Source organism: Ceratotherium simum, chromosome 5, assembly GCF_057802395.1.
Source record: "Ceratotherium simum simum isolate JZ-2026a chromosome 5, ASM5780239v1, whole genome shotgun sequence".
Classification (NCBI taxonomy): Eukaryota; Metazoa; Chordata; class Mammalia; order Perissodactyla; family Rhinocerotidae; genus Ceratotherium; species Ceratotherium simum.
Genome location: NC_141904.1, coordinates 16,678,010 through 16,700,676, shown reverse-complemented (window position 1 = coordinate 16,700,676; position 22,667 = coordinate 16,678,010). Strand labels below are relative to the sequence as shown.

The 22,667-nt window shown below is 39.6% G+C and overlaps 1 protein-coding gene across 2 annotated transcripts in view; it reads right to left on the bottom strand.

Annotated features, from left to right (window-relative positions):
- The window catches only part of MSL2 (MSL complex subunit 2), a 39,410-nt gene extending 16,999 nt beyond the window's left edge, over positions 1-22,411 (bottom strand). Inside the window, exons 1-2 of one of the 2 annotated variants that reach the window (XM_087430535.1) lie at positions 21,326-21,364; positions 19,774-19,934 (exon numbers count right to left, since the gene is read on the bottom strand). Coding sequence is in view for 1 of the 2 variants with exons in the window: in XM_004419343.3 (XP_004419400.1) it covers positions 21,326-21,467 (142 nt within the window). In the remaining variant the exon portion in view is untranslated. Of the gene's footprint in view, positions 1-19,773; positions 19,935-21,325 lie in introns of both variants that reach the window. The other variant, XM_004419343.3, reaches the window with a different exon arrangement.
- Between the last annotated feature and the right edge of the window lie 256 nt (positions 22,412-22,667).

The following is a 22,667-nucleotide window of genomic DNA, read 5'->3' as shown; positions in this document are numbered from 1 at the left end:
CTAGAATCAATCTAAAGGAAGGCAAAAATTGCTAATCACAAACCAATGGGCAGTTCTGGCTGATCATTCTTCCTTGAAATGCTCTCCTCCCTTCCCCCCTTAACAGTACTGTCTCCTCCGTCTCCTCTTCTTCTATCTCCTCCTTAATTTCAGTATTCCTCACATTTCTGTACTAGGAACTATCCTTCTTACTCCATTCCAGTATTTCACAGTAAACTTTACTGGGTCACAGACCCCTCTGAGAATCTGATGATACACATATACACAGACACAAATGGCTGCACAGAATCTCATGGGGATCATGAACCTTTTCCCCTTTTGAAACAGAGATACAACACTACCCCAAGTTAAAAACTGGTCTACACACTCCTTCCAGAGTGATTTGCCCATAAACCTGGCTTAATTACCACTTATAAACAAGTGATTTCCAAATCTTTACCTCCAGCTCAAATCATTCTCTCCTGAGCTTAGACCCACATATCTAACTGCCTACTAGGAATCTCATCTCTCCTTTGATAACCCACAGATAACTCAAGCTCAACATGAGCAAATACGAACTTATCTCCCCTTAACCCTCATCTAAAAACCTGCTCTTCCTCCTGCATCCCTTATTCTCTTGGATGCTAACACCATCATTCACGGAGAAATCAAACCAGATATCTTGATACCATCCAGACTCCTCTTCACCAGCATTCCACATCCAACCTCCAGAGTCTCACTAAATATAGCTTCTAAGACTGCCACATCCACCCTTTAAGTTTTATTCCCATACCTACTCCTGCCTTAGCGGAACTCTCATCATTTCTCACTCTCAACACTGTAAGAGTTTTCTAGTTTACCTTCCTACCTCAGCTTCACCTGCTCCAATCAGTCCATCCTCCACACTACCACCAAGTGATCTTTCTAAAATACAAGTCTGATTATGTGTCTTTCTTTATAAAACCTTTCATAAAGGCACAACTAAAAACTGTCAAAAAAAAAAAAAAAAAGAAAAAGAAAAAGAAAAAACTTCAAAGCAGCCTTTAAAATCCCAAGTCTTCGGAATGACACATAAGGCCTTTCAGAATCTGGCCCCATCCACCCTCTCCCCCCAAAATTTTGTACCATTAAGCTTTCTCTACAAACTCCATACTCCATTCTCACCTACCACTGACCATTCTAAAACATTCAATGCTTACTTCTCTGTGATTTGCTCTTCCCAGAATGTCTTTCTTCCTTCCTTGCATGGTAACCTATTCTTTAAGAATCAACTCAAATATGACCTCCAAAAGGAAGCCTTCCTTAATTCGTGCTCCTCAGTTTGTTCAAAAAGCACCTTGTCCATTCTCCTATTATAGCACTTATCACATTGTACTGTCACCAATCGCTAGGTTTCACTTACTCAAGGCCAGAAACTTATTTACCTCTGTATCTTTAAACAAGTGTTGCAACACAAGCCAGCACCATTTAATAAATGCACAACGAACGAATCATAAAAAGCACATTAGAAAAAGGACAAAACCTGTACAGGCAAATGAAGATATGCTGCCATTAGCAGAAAAAATACTATTTTATCTATGAGATGTTTTATACAAACTTCATGGTAACCACAAAACAAAAATCTGGAGCAAAGACGCGAATTATAAAAAAAGAGGAAACTGAGAAAAACATAGAAAACCAACAAACTAAAATGCCAGAGAGAAACACAAGAGAAAGGAAACAATGGAGATACAGAGCAATTAGAAAACAAAAGATAAAATGGCAGTCTTAAATCCTCCTATATTAATAATCACCCTAAATGTAAACAGATTGAACTCACCAATCAAAAGGCACAGAGTGGCTGGATGGATTAAAAAACAAAACGCAAGTATATGCTGCCTTCAGGAGACTCATCTCAGCCCTAAAGACAAGCAAAGGCTGAAAGTGAAGGGGTGGAAGACGATACTCCAAGCAAATGGTAGCCAAAAGAAAACAAATGTAGCCATACTTATATCAGACAAAACAGACTTCAAGCCAAAAAAGTTAATAAGAGACAAAGATAGACATTATTTAATGATAAAGGGGACAATCCATCAAGAAGACGTAACAGTTATTAATATATATGCACCCAACATAGGAGCACCAAAATATATAAAGCAGTTATTAACATACCTAAAGGGAAAAATTGACAGCAACACAATAATAGTAGGGGACTTGAACACCCCACTTACATCAACGGATTCATCCAGACAGAAAGTCAATAAGGAAACATCAGCTTATAGGACACATTAGACCAGACAGACTTAATAGATACATAACAGAACATTTCATCCAAAAGCAGCAGAATGCACATTCTTCTCAAGTGCATATGGAACATTCTCAACAACAGACCATATGTTGGGACACAAAACAAGTTGCAATAAATTTAAGAAGACTGAAATCATACCAAGCATCTTTTCAGACCAAAGCGGTATGAAACTAGAAATCAACTACAAAAAGAAAGCTGGAAAAATCACAAATATGTGGAGTTAAACATTCTACTGAACTTTTGAGCCAAATGGAGAAATCAAAAAATACCTAGAAACAAATGAAAATACGACATACCAAAATTTTTGGGATAAATAAAAGTACTAACAGGGAAGTTTATAGCAATACAGGCCTACCTTAAGAAACAAAAATAATCTCAAATAAACAATCTAACATTACACCCAAAGGAATTAGAAAAAGAAGAATAAATGAAGCCCAAAGTCAGTAGAAGGAAGAAAACAATAAAAATCAGAAGAGAAATAAATGAAATAGAGACTAATAAGACAACAGAAAAGATCAACGTAACTAAGAGCTGGTTCTTTGAAAAAAAACAAATTTGGCAAACCTTTAGCTAGACTAAGAAAAAAAGAGAGAAAGCTCAAATAAATAAAATCAGAAACAAAAGAGAAGTTACAAAAGATACCACAGAAATACAAAGAATATAAGAGACTACTATGAACAGCTATATGCCAACAAATTGGACAACCTAGAAGAAATGGATAAATTCTTAGAATCATACAACTTTCCAAGACTGAATCATGAAGAAACAAAAAATCTCAATAGACCAATCACTAGTAAGGAGATTGAAACAGCAATCAAAAACCTCACAAAAAACAAAAGTCCAGGACCAGATGGCTTCACCGGTGAATTCTACCAAAGATTTAGTACCTATCCTTCTGAAACTCTTCCAAAAACTGAGGAGGAGGGAATACTTCCTAACCCATTTTACAAGGCCAACATTACCCTGATACCAAAACCAGATAAGGACAACACAAAAAAAGACAATTACAGGCCATTATCTCTAACAAACATATATGCAAAACTCCTCAACAGAATATTAGCAAACTGAATACAATATATTAAAAGGATCATACACCACGATCAAGTGGGATCTATCCCAGAGATGCAAGGATGGTTCACCATCCACAAATCAATCAACATGATACATACACCACATTAACAAAATAAAGAAAAAAAACCATATGATCTCAACAGATGCAGAAAAGGCATTTGACAAGATTCAACAGCCATTTATGATAAAAACTCTCAATAAAATAGATATAGAAGGAAAGCACCTCAACATAAGCCATATACAACAAACCCACAGCTAACATCATACTCAACAGTGAAAAACTGAAAGCTTTTCCTCTAAGATTAGGAACAAGACAAGGATGCCCACTCTTGCCACTTTTATTCAACATAGTACTGGAAGTCCTAGCCAGAGCACTTAGGCAAGAAAAATAAATAAAAGGTATCCAAATTAGAAAGGAAGAAGTAAAACTGTCACTATTTGCAGATGACATAATTTTATACAAAGAAAACCCTAAAGGCTCCACCAAAAAACTATTAGAAATAATAAACAAATACAGTAAAATTGAACAGTACAAAGTCAACATGCAAAAATCTGTTGCGTTCTACAACTAAAAATGAACTATCAGAAAGAGAAATTAAGAAAACAATGCCATTTCCAATCGCAACAAAAAGAATAAAATACCTAGAAATAAATTTAACCAAGGAAGTGAAAGACCTGTACACTGAAAACTATAAGACACTGTTGAAAGAAACTGAACAAAACACAAAGAAATGGTATTCCATGCTCATGGATTGGAAGAATTAACAGTGCTAAAATGCCCACATTACCTAAAGCACGCTACAGATTCAATACAATTCCTATCAAAATTCCAATGGCATTTTTCACAGAAACAGAACAAAAAATCCTAAAATTTGTCTGAAACCACAAAAGATCCCAAATAGCCACAGCAATCCTGAGTAAAAAGAACAAAGCCAGAGGTATCACACTCTCTGATTTCAAACTATACTACAAAGCTATAGTAATCAAAACAGTATGGTATTGGCATGAAAACAGACACACAGATCAACGGAACAGAACTGAGATCCCAGAAATAAACCCATACACAGATGAACAACTAATTTATGACAAAGGAGCCAAGACCACACAATAGAGAAAGTAAAGTCTCTTCAATAAATGGTGTTCAGAAAACTGGACAGCCACATGCTGAAGAATGAAACTGGACCACTATCTTATACCATACACAAAAGTTAACTCAAAATAGATTAAAGACTTGAAGATAAGACCTGATAAAATTCCTAGAAGAAAACACAGGCGATAAGCTGCTTGACATTGGTCTTAGAGATATTTTGTGGATTTGACTACAACAGCAAGGAAAACAAAAGCAAAAATAAACAAATGGGACGATATCAAACTAAAAAGCTTCTGCACAGGAAAAGCAAGCATCAACAAAACACAAAGGCAACCTACTGAATGGGAGAAGATATCTGCAAACCTCACATCTGTTAGAATGGCTATTATCAAAAAGACAAGAAATAACTGCTGGAGAGGATGCGGAACAAAGAGAACCCTCGTACACTGTTGGTGGGAATATAAATTGGTGCAGCCACTATGTAAAACAGTATGGAAGTTACTCAAAAAACTAAGACTAGAACTACCTTATGATCCAGCTATTCCAATTCAAGTATTTATCCAAAGAAAACATTTCTCCTTTCTCGATCACTTAAGCAATTAATTTCTGTGACCCACTATATGCCAAGCATTGTGCTAGAGCCTGCCACTCCCATTTAACAAGACGTTCTCAGACTTTTCTTACATCTCTGAATCACAGCACCAAAATTAAACCCCAAAATTAAAGATGTAAAACATGTTTTCAAACAATAACAAGTATGATATCTGCTAGATACACATACACATGGAAATAATCTGGATTTGGCTAAGAATAAAAATGACAACACCATAAAAAGATCATATGTATCACTTAGCAAATAAGCACAAATGAATTAACTGTTTTGGACAATTAAAACTGTTCTTTTTAAAGCTTGTTTTTAGTCTTGCAAAACCTGTGCCCAATATAGTTTTTTGCAGGCATATGGTGAATTCTAAACCTCTAATCTTTTCATTAGGCAAAATTCATGAGTATGAGCGCTGCTATAAAGAATAATAGGCTCAAGTTAAAAAGAAATGAATTTGAAATCAGAGAACTCTCCAAAGAAGACAGCACCATTTTCCTCTTCATAGGGATTCCTAACCCAGGTCTGTTTTTCTTTAAAATTTTTTTAATAATTTTTTTCTTTTTTGGTGACGATTTGCTCTGAGCTAAAATCTGTTGCCAATCTTCCTCTTTTTTTGCTTGAGGAAGGTTAGCCCTGAGCTAATGTCTGTACCAATCTTCCTCTATTTTGTATGCGGGTCGCCGTCACAACATGACTTGACCGTTGGTGTAGGTCCGGGCCTGGGATCCAAATCCGCAAACCCAGGCCCCTGACACAGAGCGCACCAGACTGACCCACTATGCCGGGGGGCCAGCCCCTTTAAATTTTTGATTGAGCAGCACTTAAAATATGTTCCTTTCAATTTCCACACAAGTTTTATATTAGCAGTAAACCAAAAAGCAAATACATGCCTCAAAAAACCAATAAGTCCAAATGACAAACTGAGGTTTCAAATTATTAATTCTCTAATTAAATATTCAAGCAGCTATGCCCTAGATCACCATTAGCCCCTGATCACCTGATTCCACAGACCTGTAAACTGTTTTTCTTTAAAATATCTAGCAGAAATACTTGAAGTATGACAGAAAAATATGCATTTTAATTAAAAATAAAGGGGATAATATGACATATGCATTAGTCACTAAAAATGGTGATACACAGGGGCTGGCCCAGCAGCGGAGCAGTTAAGTTCACGAGCTCCGCTTCGGCGGCCTGGGTTCACAGGTTCGGATCCTGGGCACCGCTTATCAAGCTATGCTATGGCGACATCCCATATAAAGTAGAGGAAGATGGACACAGATGTTAGCCCAGGGCCAATCTTCCTCAGCAAAAAGAGGAGGACTGGCAATGGACGTTAGGTCAGGGCTGACTTCCTCAGGAGAAAAAAAAAAAAATGGTGACAGAATATTTTGACCACTTGACCAAGTTAATTATTTTCAAGTGCATTACATCACTTTAAATAACTAACTACTACCATACTGAGAGACCAGTGATAGCTAAATATGTATGCCAGGGGAATAGGGGGTTAAACAAAAGACACAAAATCTGTTGTTTCCAGTTTGGGAAAAGGAATACAACTAGTTTGCTGAGAAATGAAAATCAACAGTTAAAACACTGCAATTTTAAAAGATTGAATGTTACTCAAGCCAAGCTGTTTACTGAACATCTGAATGGTTAAACTTTAGCGTTTCTTTAACTTTTATGTCTTTGGTTAAACTAAAACTATGAAAAATACTTCCTAATACACTTGGTGATGTCAACAGTTTATACAAGGTAAGCTTCACCAGTCAACTACCATTGTAAACTACAAAACCGAACACTCACCATAGATTATTAAATGGATGATGTATAACCACTCAGATCCACAACATATTCATAAACTCACATCATGCCTCATTTCATATTCTAGTAAGAATTAAAAGAGAATGCCAGACATCATTTATATTAATAATTATGTAGGGGAGACTATCGTTTTGCGGTTACAGGGCACTTTTATAATATTCCATTATTTTCATATTTTAGCAAAGCAATGATGGTCTCTCATTAAATTCTTACCAATAAGATAATACAGAGGCTGGTCAATTAGGCACAATTAAGTTGATTCATAGCCAATCAAAAACATTAATCAAATAAATCAATAAAAATCTAGATCCAAATTTCCCAAACTGGTGTTCCATTGAACCGGAAGGCATTAACAGGTTTGCTTTAATACCCTCTTAGAGAGTCATCCCAAAATACATTAGTGTCTTAAAACTAAATACCACAGCTGTTAAGAAACTTGCTTAACATAGCATTGCTTAAATTTATTGGCACACATTCCTTTTCTAAAGTACACCTATTAACCTCACAAGAGGAGTATTCCAAGACAGCACTACTCTCATCCAGGGCTTAGTATTATAATCACCTAGGTGGCCTACTCCAAAACTGACTCAATATCTGGAGACACTGCCCAGGAATGTGTATTTTTAAAAACCTTCCCAAGTAATTCTGACGCACAACCAGGATTAGGAACAACGAAAGATACTTTAACATGTTTTGCCTTGATGCCATTTTTCACAGTAAACACCAACTCCTGGGGATTTTTTCTAATCATTTTTTCCTAACCATCTAATGTAATCATTTAACGAAGTAATTTTAAGACAAAATTTAATCAGTATTTTATTAGCGATTAGACTATAAAGTTCAGTTTAATAAAATATACTAAGACAAATTTTGACTTCCCACTAACAAAGGCTACATCTTGTTTTATTTAAATTATGTAAGAAAATGCATTTTGGTGACACATCTACATTAAAATGACATACCTTGTTTGTAAACCCATGAATGTTAAAAACATAGGCTAAAATTGACTACATTAATGCAAGGACAAAACTGCAAATGTGACTTGATGTTTGGAATTCTTGTATTTCTTACTAAAAAAATTTTTTAACCATTTCTGTATTTTGTTACTAAGTGATGAACTAAGGGTGGCTTTAGATTGGTGTTTGCAAACACTTCAAATAACACATTTCAAGTGTAAGTAATCTTTATTCTCTAAAAATAAAAGGCCATACTGCATATCACTGTATTTTCTCTTTTAAACACTGCTTTTTGAGTAGTTACCAACACCTCGTTGATATACAGGATGTTAGTAGAACACAGACAACTTATAGAGAGAGGTATAATAATCATGAACCAAATATTTAGAATCATTAACATTTTTATGTTCCTGATTACCTCCTATTTCAATATCAACTTAATTTTCTTAATGTTTCTTGTCCCTAACCAATGGTCCATCGAATCAAGATAAGAATCGAAAGAACTGAAACAATATGACTGAGAGTTAACAAGATATATGACTAAAAATTAAAACCCTCATGGCAGATAGAAGAATTCGGTAGAAATTATTAACTGGTTATGGCACCACTATTTGGTCCAATATTCATCTGACATCTCCTCAAACTGCATCATCTTAAAGGAAGAAAAACAGTTACATTATTTCCTCTCTCTTTTTTTTAAGTAACAGAAACCTTTTACCACATGAACACTGTGAACACCTTCTTCAACCCAATTCATTAACACTGAGTTGGGAAAATTGTTGTTTAAGTCTACAGTGCTGAGCTCCAGTGATCTATTCATAACACCATCCAGCTCAATGTTTTAAAATTAAAACTTGAGATGAAAACACTGAAGGCATTTTCAATGCTCCCACAGCTTTCAGGAACAAATCTAAGTTCTTTAGTTGTTATAGCACTGTCCAGTAGAACTTATATGCAGTGATGGAAAAGTTGATCTGCAATGTCCAATAAGGTAGCCATAACCCACATGTGGCTACTGAGTGCTCTAAGATACAGCTAAGTATAACTAAAGAACTGCGTGTTAAACTTTATTTAATTTAAAGCTAGTAGCTGCTGTATGGGACAGCACAGGTTTAGAATGTAATCTGACTCTGCTTCCAGACAAAATAGAATAATCAGATTTACTCTCTCACTTGAAACCACTAAAAAATTGGAAAAAACAATGGTTTTCAGATATTAGACGACGGACAGCACAGAACAGTGATCCCTGAGGGGAGAAACAAACGAGCAGAACCCTACAACTGCCCCAGCTTACTGCCTGGAGATAAGCACAGGGAGGGAGAACCCAAACAAAGCCTAGCGTTCTCCCTCAGTTGAGAAGACAGAGCTGGGAGGCAAAGGCAGCTGGACTTCTCAGGGCAGAGTACTAGAGATGAGAGCGCTACAAGAGAAAGAGCACCAGAGATTTTACAAGGTTCCTTGCAAGTCTTCAGCTGAGTACTGATTAGCACATGCGTATGAGGAAACTACTCCAGCTAGAGAAAGAACCCCCGGAAAGGAGCAAAGAGAACAATCCCTATAAATCAGAGGCAGCAGAATAATTCCTATTCCCAACACCCAGAGTGAAAAACCTCGTAATCCACGAGACCTCACATAGAGTAGTCAGAAGGTTCTTGCCTCAGTAGTGCAGAAAAATTAGCCTCTAATGGCTGCTCTGGTTCCGCCTAACAAAGGCTTAATTAAAAACAAGCCTCAGAGGGCTGGCCCAGTGGCATAGCAGTTAAGTTCGCAATGCACTTCGGGGGCCCAGGATTCACAGGTTCAGATCCCGGGCGCAGACTGATGCACAGCTTGTCAAGCCATGCTGTGGCGGAGTCCCACATAAAGCAGACGAAGATGGGCACGGATGTTAGCCCAGGGCCAATCTTCCTCAGCAAAAAGAGGAGGACTGGCAACAGATGTTAGCTCTAGACTAATCTTCCTCACAAAAAAAGAAAAAAAAAGCCTCAAAAGGATCCAACTGTCTCCAAGTAACTTAACGCAAGAAGAAAGCTCAAGAATATTTATAGTACAAAAATATCCATCAACAAGGTAAAATTTTACCAACAAGGTGAAATTCACAATATCTGGCATCCAATCAAAATTAACTAAGCATGCAAAGAGGCAGGAAAATATGACCCACAAAGAGTAGCAAAACCAATCAACAGAAGAAACAAACCTAGAAATGACAGAATCAGTAGAGCAGAACATTAAAAATTAAAGTTATTATAACTATATTCCATATGTCCAAAATTGTTTTATGTACGTAGTTAACAGAGCTTCAAAATACATGAAGCAAAAACTGATAAAACTCCATAGAGAAGCTGACAAACCCATAATTATAGTTAGAGATTTCAACACTATCAAAAACTGACAAAACTAACAGAAAATCAGTAAGGATAGAGAAGATTTGAACAACACTATCAACCAACTTGTGAAAATATTTTAATTGACCAGAAACATTGTGAACCAACATCTGTTCTGTGACTGCCACATAAGATAAAGCAATCCTGATTCTTATCCAGGTAAGAAGGTTTCACAAAATAATTCAAGATCCCAACATTAGAATTCTATGGCCTTGGGGGCTGGCCCAGTGGTGTAATGGTTAAGTTCAGACACTCCGCTTCAGCAGCCAGGGGTTCACAGGTTCAGATCCCAGGCACAGACCTACACACCACTCATCAAGCCACGCTGTGGTGGCAACCGACATAAAAAACAGAGGAAGACGAGCACAGATATTAGCTCAGGGCCCATCTTCCTCAGCAAAAAGAGGAAGATTTGCAACAGATGTTAACTCAGGACCACTCTTCCTCACCAAAAAAAAAAAATTCTATGGCCCAAAATAGTGTCTAGAGCACAACAGACCTTAAAAAAATCCTCCATTCCTGAGGATTACAAATCCAAATGCCTACCGGGGTAAGCAGCAAAGTTTAAAAAAAAAAAACAAAAAAAGTAACAAAGGCTGGGTTGGACCAAAGGCAAACTGAAAAGGGCATACCTCTACCCACAAAAGGGAGAACCCCCCCCCCCAACTATAGCCAATGATGCCAGGCCACAGGGGAATATAGACTCACTGTTGCCAGACCTTACAATTTTCCAGGAGGTACCTAAAATCTGGATTTTTATGTGAACTCTAAATTTTAAAACAATGACCACCAATTCAGTAAATTTTTAACCCAACTAAAAAAATGTCTGGGGGCAAAATTCACAACCAAATATCTGCTCTAGTCCAACAACCTCATTTTACAAACGAAACGAAGAGAAATTAAATAATTCGACAAGGTGGATAATCCCATCTGACCACATCTTTTTTTTTTTTTAATTTAATTTTTTTCATTCATTTATTTATTTTTTTTCCCCCAAAGCCCCAGCAGACAGCCGCATGTCACAGCTGCACATCCCTCCAGTTGCTGCATGTGGGACGCGGCCCCAGCATGGCCAGAGAAGCGGTGCAGCGGTGCGCGCCCGGAATGCGAACCCGGGCCGCCAGTAGCGGAGTGCGCGCACCCAACCACTAAGTCACGGGGCTGGCCCCTGACCACATCTAAAATAATGTGGGCACGGACACAAAAGTCCACACTTTTAGAAGAAACTGAAAGGAGGATGCTTCCAGAACAGGTAACAGGAAAGACAGGAAAACTGTCTTCCAACACTTAAAGGGTAAAAATTTATCAGAGGCCTTCTGAATTGTTCCAGAGGACAAAAAAATCAGCAGGAGGCAATTACAGAGAAGGAGACTTGGACAAAATAGAAGCAAGAACTTTCTAAAAAGCAAGTTCTTTTTAAAAAAGTTGTCAAACAATGATATGGCTATTTTGCAGTAAAATTTAGCTCCCTACTCCAGAGGTATTCAGAAAAAGGCTTAGATGAACTTACAAGAACATTACAGAAAGGATTATTTAATGGGAAGAAATGGCTGTATGATTTACGGTCCTTTCTGCCTAAGGCTTTATATTTTCTCATCATGAAGAATAATCTAGTAATATCCTCCTTGTAAGACCTACATAAAAATTGAGCTGGCAAGCTCAATGATACCTTATAAAGGGATCCTGACAGCTCACAGCTTCTGATATGACAGTTATATCCTAATGTCATATCCTGAATATGTTCAGTCACAGGCTGGACAACCAATTGATTAAGTGTAAAGAGGATTCAGGGGGCCGGCCCCATGGCTCAGCGGTTAAGTGCTCGCGCTCCGCTACTGGCAGCCTGGGTTCGGATTCCGGGCGCACACGGATGCACGGCTTTTGCGGCCATGCGGAGGAGGCGTCCCACATACAGCAACTAGAAGGTGGTCCAACTATGACATACAACTATCTACTGGGGCTTTGGGGAGAAAAAAGGGATGGATGGATGGATAGATAGCTATAGCTAGCTAGAGATAGACAGATAGACAGATAGATAGATAGATAGATAGATAGATAGATAGATAGATAGATAGATAGACAGACTAAATGAATGAATGAATAAAGGATGCCTTTAAAAAAAGGGGGGGGAATTCAAAAATTCATCACAAGGATGCCTGAATTGGAATACCCCCTTCTAATCCTAACTTTCTATATTATATATGGCCAGAGTTCCAAGTTTCAGAACATCAGGCAAAGATTTAAACTTCAAGGGAATGGCATTTAGCAGGATTGCTAGGAGGTCAAAAGTCCTTAGGTTATACACTGGACCACCCACCCTCACTTTAGGTATGCCTTTAATTGTTGCATAAAGAATTTTAAAATCACTCACCTTCGCTAAAAAAGATAATTTATTTCCAAATTTGAGACCAGACAACATTTTAAGTGTACATTTTCTGTGAGTTAACAACAATAAAGAAAATGGACAAATGCTAACTGATAGACAACTCAAGTCAGGACACACAAAATACACTGGCTATAAAACTAGATAAAAACAGCTTGAGAAAACCAGATATTCCAACTCTGCAAAGATTCAAGAAGCTTTCTGGAGTAGAAACGCAATAAAATGCAAATAATTCTGCTAAAATATTATGGACTGAATCATAGCAAGAAAAAGATGATTAAAAAGGCCAGATACACAGTAATTAAGGTGAAAAAATTATCTAAACTAACTTCCTGACAAGAGAACAAAACAAAAATCTTTAAAAGAGAAAGAGAGAGTAACAGAAATTAAATGGATAAGAAGAAAAGTCAAAAGTGACTGCTGGACACAGAAAAATGTAAGAGAAAATAGAATAAAGATTTTGAAATATCACTTTTTAAAATAAAAGATAAAATTTAGAAAGCACATCAGAATTCACAAAAACAAATTTAAATTAATCATAAATAAAAGCAGCCAAGTTGACTCCCGAGAGAAGTGTCAATTGAGAGAAGCCAATACAATAAGGCATTAACCAATTAATAATGGAATGCTATCAATGCGATGCACGCATACACACACACAAATGAAGAAAACAACGAGTGCAAAGGACAAGGAGGACCAGAAGTTCAAATTAATTTGAGACTGCAAACCACAACTCCAAGACTCAGAAAATATGTTGTTTGCCTTACTATACCAAATAGTATATAAAATTATTCTAAAATCAAAGTTTCCAGAGAAGGGCATAAAATAAAAATTTTTAGATTATATTTTTATCCTTTCCTAGCCATATTTCCAATAATATTTCTCACTAACCCCAACCCCTAAGCACTATCAAATGATTCAACATTGTCTCATCCTTCTCTTCCTTCTCCTCAGACCCAAACCTGATCTCCTCTAATTCCTATCTTAACTGTAACCTCTCCCAAGCAACTGACCTCTCTCAAAATCCAATACCAGGGGCCTGCCCGGTGGTGTAGCAGTTCAATTTTCTCGTTCCACTTTGGCAGCCCAGGGTTTGCTAGTTTGGATCCTGGGCGCGGACCTACTCAACGCTCATCAAGCCATGCTGAGGCAGCATCCCACGTAGAAAAGCTACAATTCTACAACTATGATATACAACTACATACTGGGGCTTTGGGGAGAAAAAAGAAAAAGAGGAAGATTAGCAACAGATGTTAGCATAGGGCCAATGTTCCCCAAGAAAAAAAAAAAATCCAATACCAAATTGCTAAATCCCTGCAGAATATTTTAATTGGGCTGTCCTTACATTATTTCAAACCAGCCTCTCTAAATTCTTCATGTACTTCCAAAATCAATTTTTTGTTGTTGTTGTTGAGGAAGATTCACCCTGAGCTAACATTTGAGCCAATCTTCCTCTATTTTGTACATGGGTCACCGCCACAGCATGGCTGACAAGCAGTGTAGGTCTGAACCCACGAACCCAGGCCGTTGAAGCAGAGCATGCCGAACTTAACCACTATACCATAGGGCCAGCTCCTGAGTTGCCTTCTGACTCCTTCAATTTTTCCCATGTATCTGTATGAAACTGCCAGGTTTTGTCAGTTCTTCAATACAACTCAGTACATTTTATCAAGTATATACTACGTGAAAACTCTGTGCTAAACATGTTTATAAATATAAGGGTAGGCAACGTCTCATTTAATCTATTCATAGTGAAATACACCTAACTATGACACATTATAATACATTACAAATCAAAGAATTAAAATGCCATGATAATCATAAGGCGGATGAAATTTTCCCTTCGCGTTATCTTATGCTGTTCCCTTTCCACCCTCACCACTATTCAGGCCTCTATCTAATATGGATACATCTGTTATCCTTCCTAATTGGGTTTCATCCTACTCCAACAATCCATCCTGTATTCTACCCCCAAATTAATCTTTTCTAAAACCGAATTTCAATCACATCACTCTCCTACTTAAAAAGCTGTTTCTCAAATGCTTCCAACAGTGATTTGCAAATCGCCCACCCCATATCAAGATGTGGGGTTACAATGCAGATTACAAGGCCCTGCCCACAGAGATTCCAATCCAATCCACCTGATGTGGTAACTGGGAATATGAATTTTAATAAGCCCTTTAGGTGATTTTGATTTAGATGGCCTATAGAACAGACTTCGGAAAAAAACAGGTCCACAGAGTAAATGTCAAATTTCTTAGCGTAGCATCAAGGTTCCCCACACAAAAGGCCCCTGAGTAAACAAGGACACTCCTAAAAGGACTCTTCATTACAGATAAACTTGATTTTCTGCAGCCTAAACAAGCCAACTGTCCTCTCTCTCATGCCTCGCTAAAAATGTCCACTAACTTCACCATTCCTTTTGATCCACCTCAGCTCAAGCCCCATAATTCCTAGATCTCACTTAACTGAAACAATTTCTCCTGTCTAATTCTACAGTACCCTACTGTTTGCCTTGAACCATTATTTAAACTACTATTATTAACTTTTCAGGTGGTTATATCATATGACAAAGGACTGTGGATCAAACCTCTTTTCAACTCTCTCAGCGTCCAGAACAATGCATAGAGGGAGTCCTTTCCCTAAGGCAATTTCATTTTGCATAAACGTAACCAAGTAAAAACTAATATTTTATCATTTTTATTTATTTATTTTTTCCCCCAAAGCCCCAGTAGATAGTTGTATGTCATAGCTGCATGGGACGCGGCCCCAGCATGGACGGAGAAGCGGTGCGTTGCTGCGCGCCCGGGATCCGAACCCGGGCCGCCAGCAGCCGAGCGCGCACGCTTAACCGCTAAGCCACGGCGCCGGCCCAGAAACTAATATTTTAGAACTAATTTGTAGAATTCTAAAAGGGAAAACTGTAAAAAGGAGATTTTTCTCAGAAAAAGAAACCAAAATGCTTAAATAAATATATAGGAAATAAAAGAAGTGTACCTGCCAAGACAAATTTTACTAAATATTGTCTTCTTACCAGCCTACTAGATAAATGCTCCCTAAAGAATTCTTCTCAGATCAGAGAACAGATCAACTTAAGTGCAAGGAAAAAACGGTAAACCCAACTCTACTCTAACACCAGTCAGGTTTGCTTAAACTTTGACCCAAACAACTTTTCAGAAACAAGTTATATGGAGTGAGAAACTCATTTAGAGTTAATTTCTGAAATTTTTACATATGCAATGAAGTTGACTTGTAAGTGTTCTATTATGACGCTTGAGATTTGGTATAACATAATTGCCTCTAACACAGCACTTACCCAATAACTGCTGGTTTACTTACCTGTCTTCCCCATAACACTGAGCAACATATGGTTAAGGGCCATGTGCATCTTTCTATTCCAGCACTTAGAACATCACAAGTGATTAATACAGATGTAATGAGTGAAATAAGTTTTCAAGATAAAAAATAATAGTGATTCTCCATAGATGATATACAAATGGCCAAGAAGCACATGGAAAGATGACCAACATCACTAATCATTAGAGAAACACAAACCAAAACCACAATGAGATATCACCTCACATCCATTAGAATGGCTACTATTAAAAAAAAAAACAAAATTGGGCCGGCCCCGTGGCTTAGCGGTTAAGTGCGCGCGCTCTACTGCTGGCGGCCCAGGTTTGGATCCTGGCGTGCACGGACGCACCGCTTCTCAGGCCACGATGAGGCCGCGTCCCACATACAGCAACTAGAAGGCTGAGCACCTATGACATACAACTATCTACTGGGGCTTTGGCCGGGGGGGAATGGGGCCAGCTTGGTGGCACAGTGGTAAAGTTCGCCCGCTCCGCTTCAGCAGCCCAGGGTCCACAGGTTCGGATCCCAGGTGCGGACCTACACACTGCTCATCAAGCCATGCTGTGGCAGCGTCCCACATACAAAAATAGAGGAAGATGGGCACACGTGTTAGCTCAAGGCTAATCTTCCTCAGCAAAAAAGAGGAAGATTGGCAACGGATGTTAGCTCAGGGCCAAACTTCCTCACCAGAAAAAAAAAAAAAAAAAAAAAACGGAAAATAAAAGTATTGGCGAGGGAGGGTGTAGAGAAATTGGAACCCTTGTTCTGTCGGTGGGATTGTAAAATAGTGCAACCACTATGGAAAACAATATGGAGTTTCCTCAAAAAGTTGAAAATAGAAACACCATATGATCCAGCAATCCCACTTCTGGGTATATATCCAGAAGAACTCAAAGCAGGGTCTTGAAGAGTTATTTGCACACCCCTGTTCACAGCAACACTATTCACAATAGCTAAGAGTTGGAAGCAACTCAAATGTCTATCATTGGATGAATGGATAAACTAAGTGTAGTATATACATACAATGGAATATTATTCAACCTCAAAAAGGAAGGAAATCCTGTCACATGCTACAACATGGATGAACCTTGAGAATATCATGCTAAGTGAAATGTGAAATAAGCCAGTCAACAAAAAGGCAAATACTGTATGATTCCACTTATATGTCAAGTGCATAGAGACAGAAAGTAGAATGGTAGTTAACAGGGACTGGGGGGGAGGAGGAAATGGGTGGTTAGATGATAGGTATAGAGTTTCAGATTTGCAAGATGAAAATATTCCGGAAATCTGTTTCACAACAATGTAAATAAATATACTTAACACTGCTGAACTGTATACTTAAAAATAGTTAAGATGGTAAATTTTATATTATGTGTCTACTACAATAAACAAAATTTAATTATAGTGATTTTAAGTACAAGAAAAACAAAATCTTACGTATCAAACTCATGCTTGAGAAAAACATAAATATAAAACATTAATCTAACACTGATGTACAATTATTCACGTCTTTTTAATTTAGCCTCCACCTAAAAAATATGCAGTTTAAAGTAAGTCATTCTGAGAGCATATCCTTTCCATTTGGAAACTTTCTCTTTTTAATGGTAATTTCATTCATTCAACAAATACTTGTTGAGCCAGTAACTGTTAGGTGCAGGGCTGCAACGGTGAACAAAACAAGCAAGGCTCTCACCCTCAGGGAACCACCTACCTTCTAGTGGAATGTAAGAGTAGCAGTAGCAAGAAAAGACGACAGGGTTTTGTTATTAAGTCCTTAACATTCAAAACAAAAACTTGGTCAGCCTATGTCACCCTTTGTCAATGGGAAACACTTCTTCCCATTTTATAAATGAGATGTCCAAAAGGTCCACAACTATTCAATAAAACCAAAGCCACTTTGTGTCTCTAATTAAAACACCAGGAAAATATTCACGTTCCTGAGTAGAGATCTGATCATGATTAATTTACAGGACTCCTAATATCTCAGAGAGTAATATTTTTCCACTTAAGTCATTCCAGTTGTAACATGATTTGATTCTATATATCACACTTGTTATATCATTTGAGGACTTACAGGTTTAATGAAAAACTTAAAATCCCTAGGGCAGAATTTATCAAGTCTCATGCCATCAAAACAAAAGAAATTCTATTTCCTGAGAAATGATAAAGCAAGTCCAATGTTTAGAGTAAGGGGAAAGAACTGACCCAAAAAGAGTACTTACAGTAATACTGTCTTGGTCACTGTTTCTGTGGCCCAGAAAATACACTAATTCTCTGGAGCATTGCTATCTCATTCACTAGAAGCTTCAGAAGGTTTAAATACACAAAGCAATTGAAAAACAAACTGACAATCAGCTAATTAACATTTCAAAGAACAATGATAACAAAACCTGTAGTACCAGTGAATAATCTAAGTTTGACAATAGTTGACCTGGCAGTTTAGACTTTTCTCTCACCTCCTCCCACCTTTCTCTACTTCTGCCCAAGGATGGGCTATCAAGCACATAATATGTGCCAGACATCAAGTCCGTAGGCTTGTGCTCACGGGTACAAAAGGTTTTTCCCGACTTAAAAATAAACCCACATATAACACAAATTTGGAGAAAGAAACTTGAAGGTATAATTATCCCCTTTTGTAGATAAAGGAGACTGAAGCAAAAAGTTAAAGCAACTTGCCTACACAGTAAGTAGCAGAGCCAAGATTTGAACCTAACTGCAAAGTTTGTAGGCCTTTTACTTTCCCTCCCTCACCTCCTCTCACTTTCTTCCTCTTAGTCTGTCATAAACACCTACACGCAAGTCACTGGATAAGGGAGAGAGGATGAGGCAGGAGGAACAAAAAAAAGGTACAAAAAATAGTATTTTCCCTAAGATATCAGAAGAAGTGGATATAAAAACTGCACTGAGTCATAAGTGCCTATGACTGGAAGAAAGAATTCACTGAGGAAGGAGGGAGTTGATAAATTAGACCACAGGGAAAAGGAGTATATTTTAGGCAGAAGGAACTTCAGAGAGTAAAGGTGGGAAAAAGAGAAGGAAAACAGACATAAGACATGTATGTCTGAAAAGGCAAAAATATCAATCTGGCTAAAGCAGAGAAATTATATAAGAGGGCAGCTGAATACCAGGCTGAAAAGGTAGGACTGGGTGAGACACTGGAGGACCTATTGAAACAAACTCCCTATTTACAGCATGAAGATAGAATTAAACTTTACTTTTACATATTTACTATCTTCATTAAATAAGATGGCACATGCCTAAATTGAATGACTTGATTCTTTTCAGCTGAGAAAAAGATTCTAGGACAATACCTGATACAAATGCTGGATCTGAATTCAAGTAATTGATTTTTGTTTCTATCTCTTGCTAACACAGACTTATGCCCAAAGAGACTGGGGGTTGGGGGGTGGGGCTGAATGTACATCTAGACTGCTGAAATTTTATGCCATGTACTCAATTATAAAGGAGAAGTACAACCCACAAATCGTTTCCATAGGATGATGAGGGAGAGAAGCTTGAACAAGAAGGAATAATTATAAAGCCCCAATGTCAGAAAAATTCCCCTTGTGTTGCCAAGACTAGTATAAAAAAAAAAAAAAGCTACAGTGGGACTTTTTTTTTTTTTTTTTTTAAACACAGCTTTATCTTCAATGTCATTTTTTAAAATCCAGATTAGAATCTGGAAAAATGTTCGGTTAGACAACTACCCTGAAGCTATTGATAAGAACTTAGCATTCCAAGCATCTACACGATTCAAAACTACCATTTCCCCCTTTTAAATTAGAGGGCTAAGTCCCACCCACCTAATAAAAAGGAGACCTACCAGATCTTCAAGTGTTACCTGGATAATGACATCACTCTCTATTGCTGTTCTAGCAGGCCAGGGTGGGCTGCCCTATGCCCTCTCTTTCCCCTACATCACCACAGTAGTAATCGCCCAAAAAGAAAGGTTTGTGGAAAAGGAAGTTAGAGCAGCTCCATCTCCTCAGTCCAAATCAAAAGCTGTGAAGACATAAAAAGGACTCCAGGAAAAGTGAGAATGGGGTTAGGGAGCATGGCGAAACCAAACAAATTCTTATACTTGTATTTGTCAAATTTAAGCTGAAAGAACACTTTTAATCTAGTCCAAAACTCTCACTTTATACATTAAGAAACTGAGGCCCAGGGCAGAGAGTGCTTCTCTATAAATCTGTTAAGTGTCTGTTAACGAGTCACACTACCACTTAATCACATTCTAACACACTTATATGTTTATGAGATTAAGTACCTGGTATGCAAAAAAACACAATCTTCACCTCTTCTGCACCTCCTCAGTGCCTCACCCCAGAGCTATACAGAAAATGCTGGATCAATCTCAAATGAATACCATTTCCCCCTTGAGCCACTAAAGTCGCAAAATTACTCTTCTCTCTTTATCTAATTTCAGATAAAGTGAAACCCTGAAATGCCTGAATTTCTCAAATTCTGACTAACCTAATGAGTGAATCAACAAAACCTCAAATTTTTCGCGGAATAAGAATATGAAGTGGAGTATATTACTTTCCTTTTTTTTTCCCCCCCCAGTTGCCCTTTCGTTTGAATTTGCGTTTTCAGTCTCGATTTTTGAAAAGCAAATTATTATACACGCACAGTTAACCCAAATTATCACTTTTGAGACACTTCATTAAATAAGTTAGCATATCTTCCTCTCTCAAAAATAACTTGAAAGTATCCTGCCCAACACAAGTTAATATTTTTTAAACAAAAACACCTAAAGTAATTTCCACCAGGCCACAACATATTAAAACCACAAAATAAGAAACGTAATCGTGTAAAAATCCCACCAGCTAAAAAGCAGAGAGTACCATCAGTCTTCACCGGCTCACTGTTTACTGTCAAACCATCTGCTGAAGAACCTGGGGGGAAGTTCCACACCAAGTTCACTAGCTGTGGGTGCATCAGATTATACCACCACCCACACATAACACCACTTTGGGGAAATGCAAACACGCCACATATACATGTTTTAATCAGGTTTAACCAAATTTAACCATGTCTAACCAAGGCAGGTATTAACTCAGCTCTTGTATTAAAGGTTAAAAAAAAAAAAAAAAGCAATATGGAGGCACGTTATTTAAAAAACCATCACCAGCAATGGTAAGGAAATGACCCGAGGCGAATTAAAGCGTTCTGAACGTTAAGACCGCTATACAAAGCGGTTTGGGAGGGTTGTGTCTTTCTGAAATGCCGGGCAAAAGTCCTGTGGCGAGTTTCAAAACTACTGACCATACACTACTGCACAAAAAACAAAAGCTTAATACAAACTCCCAGGCCGTCAAATCGTTCCTGTTACCACTGCCCAAGAAGATTTTTAGAAACAAGCATTGAAAAGGGAACAATAAAAAGCGTCTCACCGCAAACACAGCACGAGAGGGACTGTCGGAAGTAAGGCAAGAGCCTGTTAATCTCTGTAAACGCCTTGGGGTCTCCGGGGTCGTAGTTGAGCACTAGGCGGCTCGCGGAAATGTAGAGAGCAGTAGCATTCACGGGGTTCATTGCAGACACTTCGACACCGCCGGCTCCCGGTTGAAAAGAAATTCCGGACCCAACTTTGTAAGCAGCCAGGGAACAATGGCGAATTTGCAACAAATCGGGGGAAATCGGAGCAGAACCACTGGCCAAAGCAGTAACCAAAATCCGTGCAAGTTTGTAGAGCTGAAGCAATCCTCCCACACATGGGGCCTTGGCGCCCCTCCTCGGTCCCTGAGACTTGCAGGCCAAAAAAAAAAAAAAAAAGAGGAGAGAGAGAGAGAAAGGGGCGTTCGAGTTCGTCCCGGGCGGCGCGGGCGCAGAACACGGCGGCTTCGGCGCTCGGGCCGGGACTCGGCGCTCGGTCTAGCCCCGCGCTCCGGCGGGCGGCCTTCGCTCGAGCTGCATCTCCGGGCGCCGAGGCACCTCCTCGGGTCGAGCTGGGCGGGCGCGGGGGCAGGCCCGGGCCCGGTCCGACGGACGGGCACGCTTCTCACGGGCTGCAGGGCCCTTACTCCATCACAGCGCCCGGCGCGGAGGCAGCGGCGACGGCAAGGACGACGGCTCGGGCGGCGGCTTCCTCGATCTAGTGCTCCAAGCCGCGGCGGCGGCCAATGTTGCTGCTGCGGCTGGCGGCGGCCGCCGCCGCTCTCTCCATGTCGGACGCGGGGCCTGGACGGCGCCTGGTTCTCCGCCCCGGCGGTTACAGCCCCGCCGTTCCCTGAGGTGGCGAAGCGGCCAGGAGAATCCCCCACCCGACAGGGGAGGGCCGGGGAGGAAGTGCGCGGGCCGCCGCCGCCGGCGGGAGGGGGCGGGGAGCAGGCCCAGCCGGGCCGCGGCGGCGCCCCTCGCTCCTCAGTCGCTCACTCCGAGGTCACCAGGCGCAAGCGCCGCCCCCTCACTGCCCGGCCATCTTCTCCGCGCCGCACACACGACACCTCCTCCGCCAAGTACGACGGCCGCCGCCGCCCACGGCGCTCGCCCGGCTGCGGCTGAGGCGAGCGCTCACACCGCCAGGCCCCGCCGCCGCCCAGCGCACACTGCACGGCCCGCTGCAGGCCCCTCCCCCCGTGCCTCGCCGCCCTCACCCCGACTCCACGCGCCACTCTAGCTCCGTAGGGCCGGGGCTGCTGCGGCCTCAATAGATCCCGCGGGCTGTGCGGCGCCTCAGGCCCTGCCGGCGGCGACGACCGTTACCCCAACGGGCAAAGCCACTGTCATCCCCGA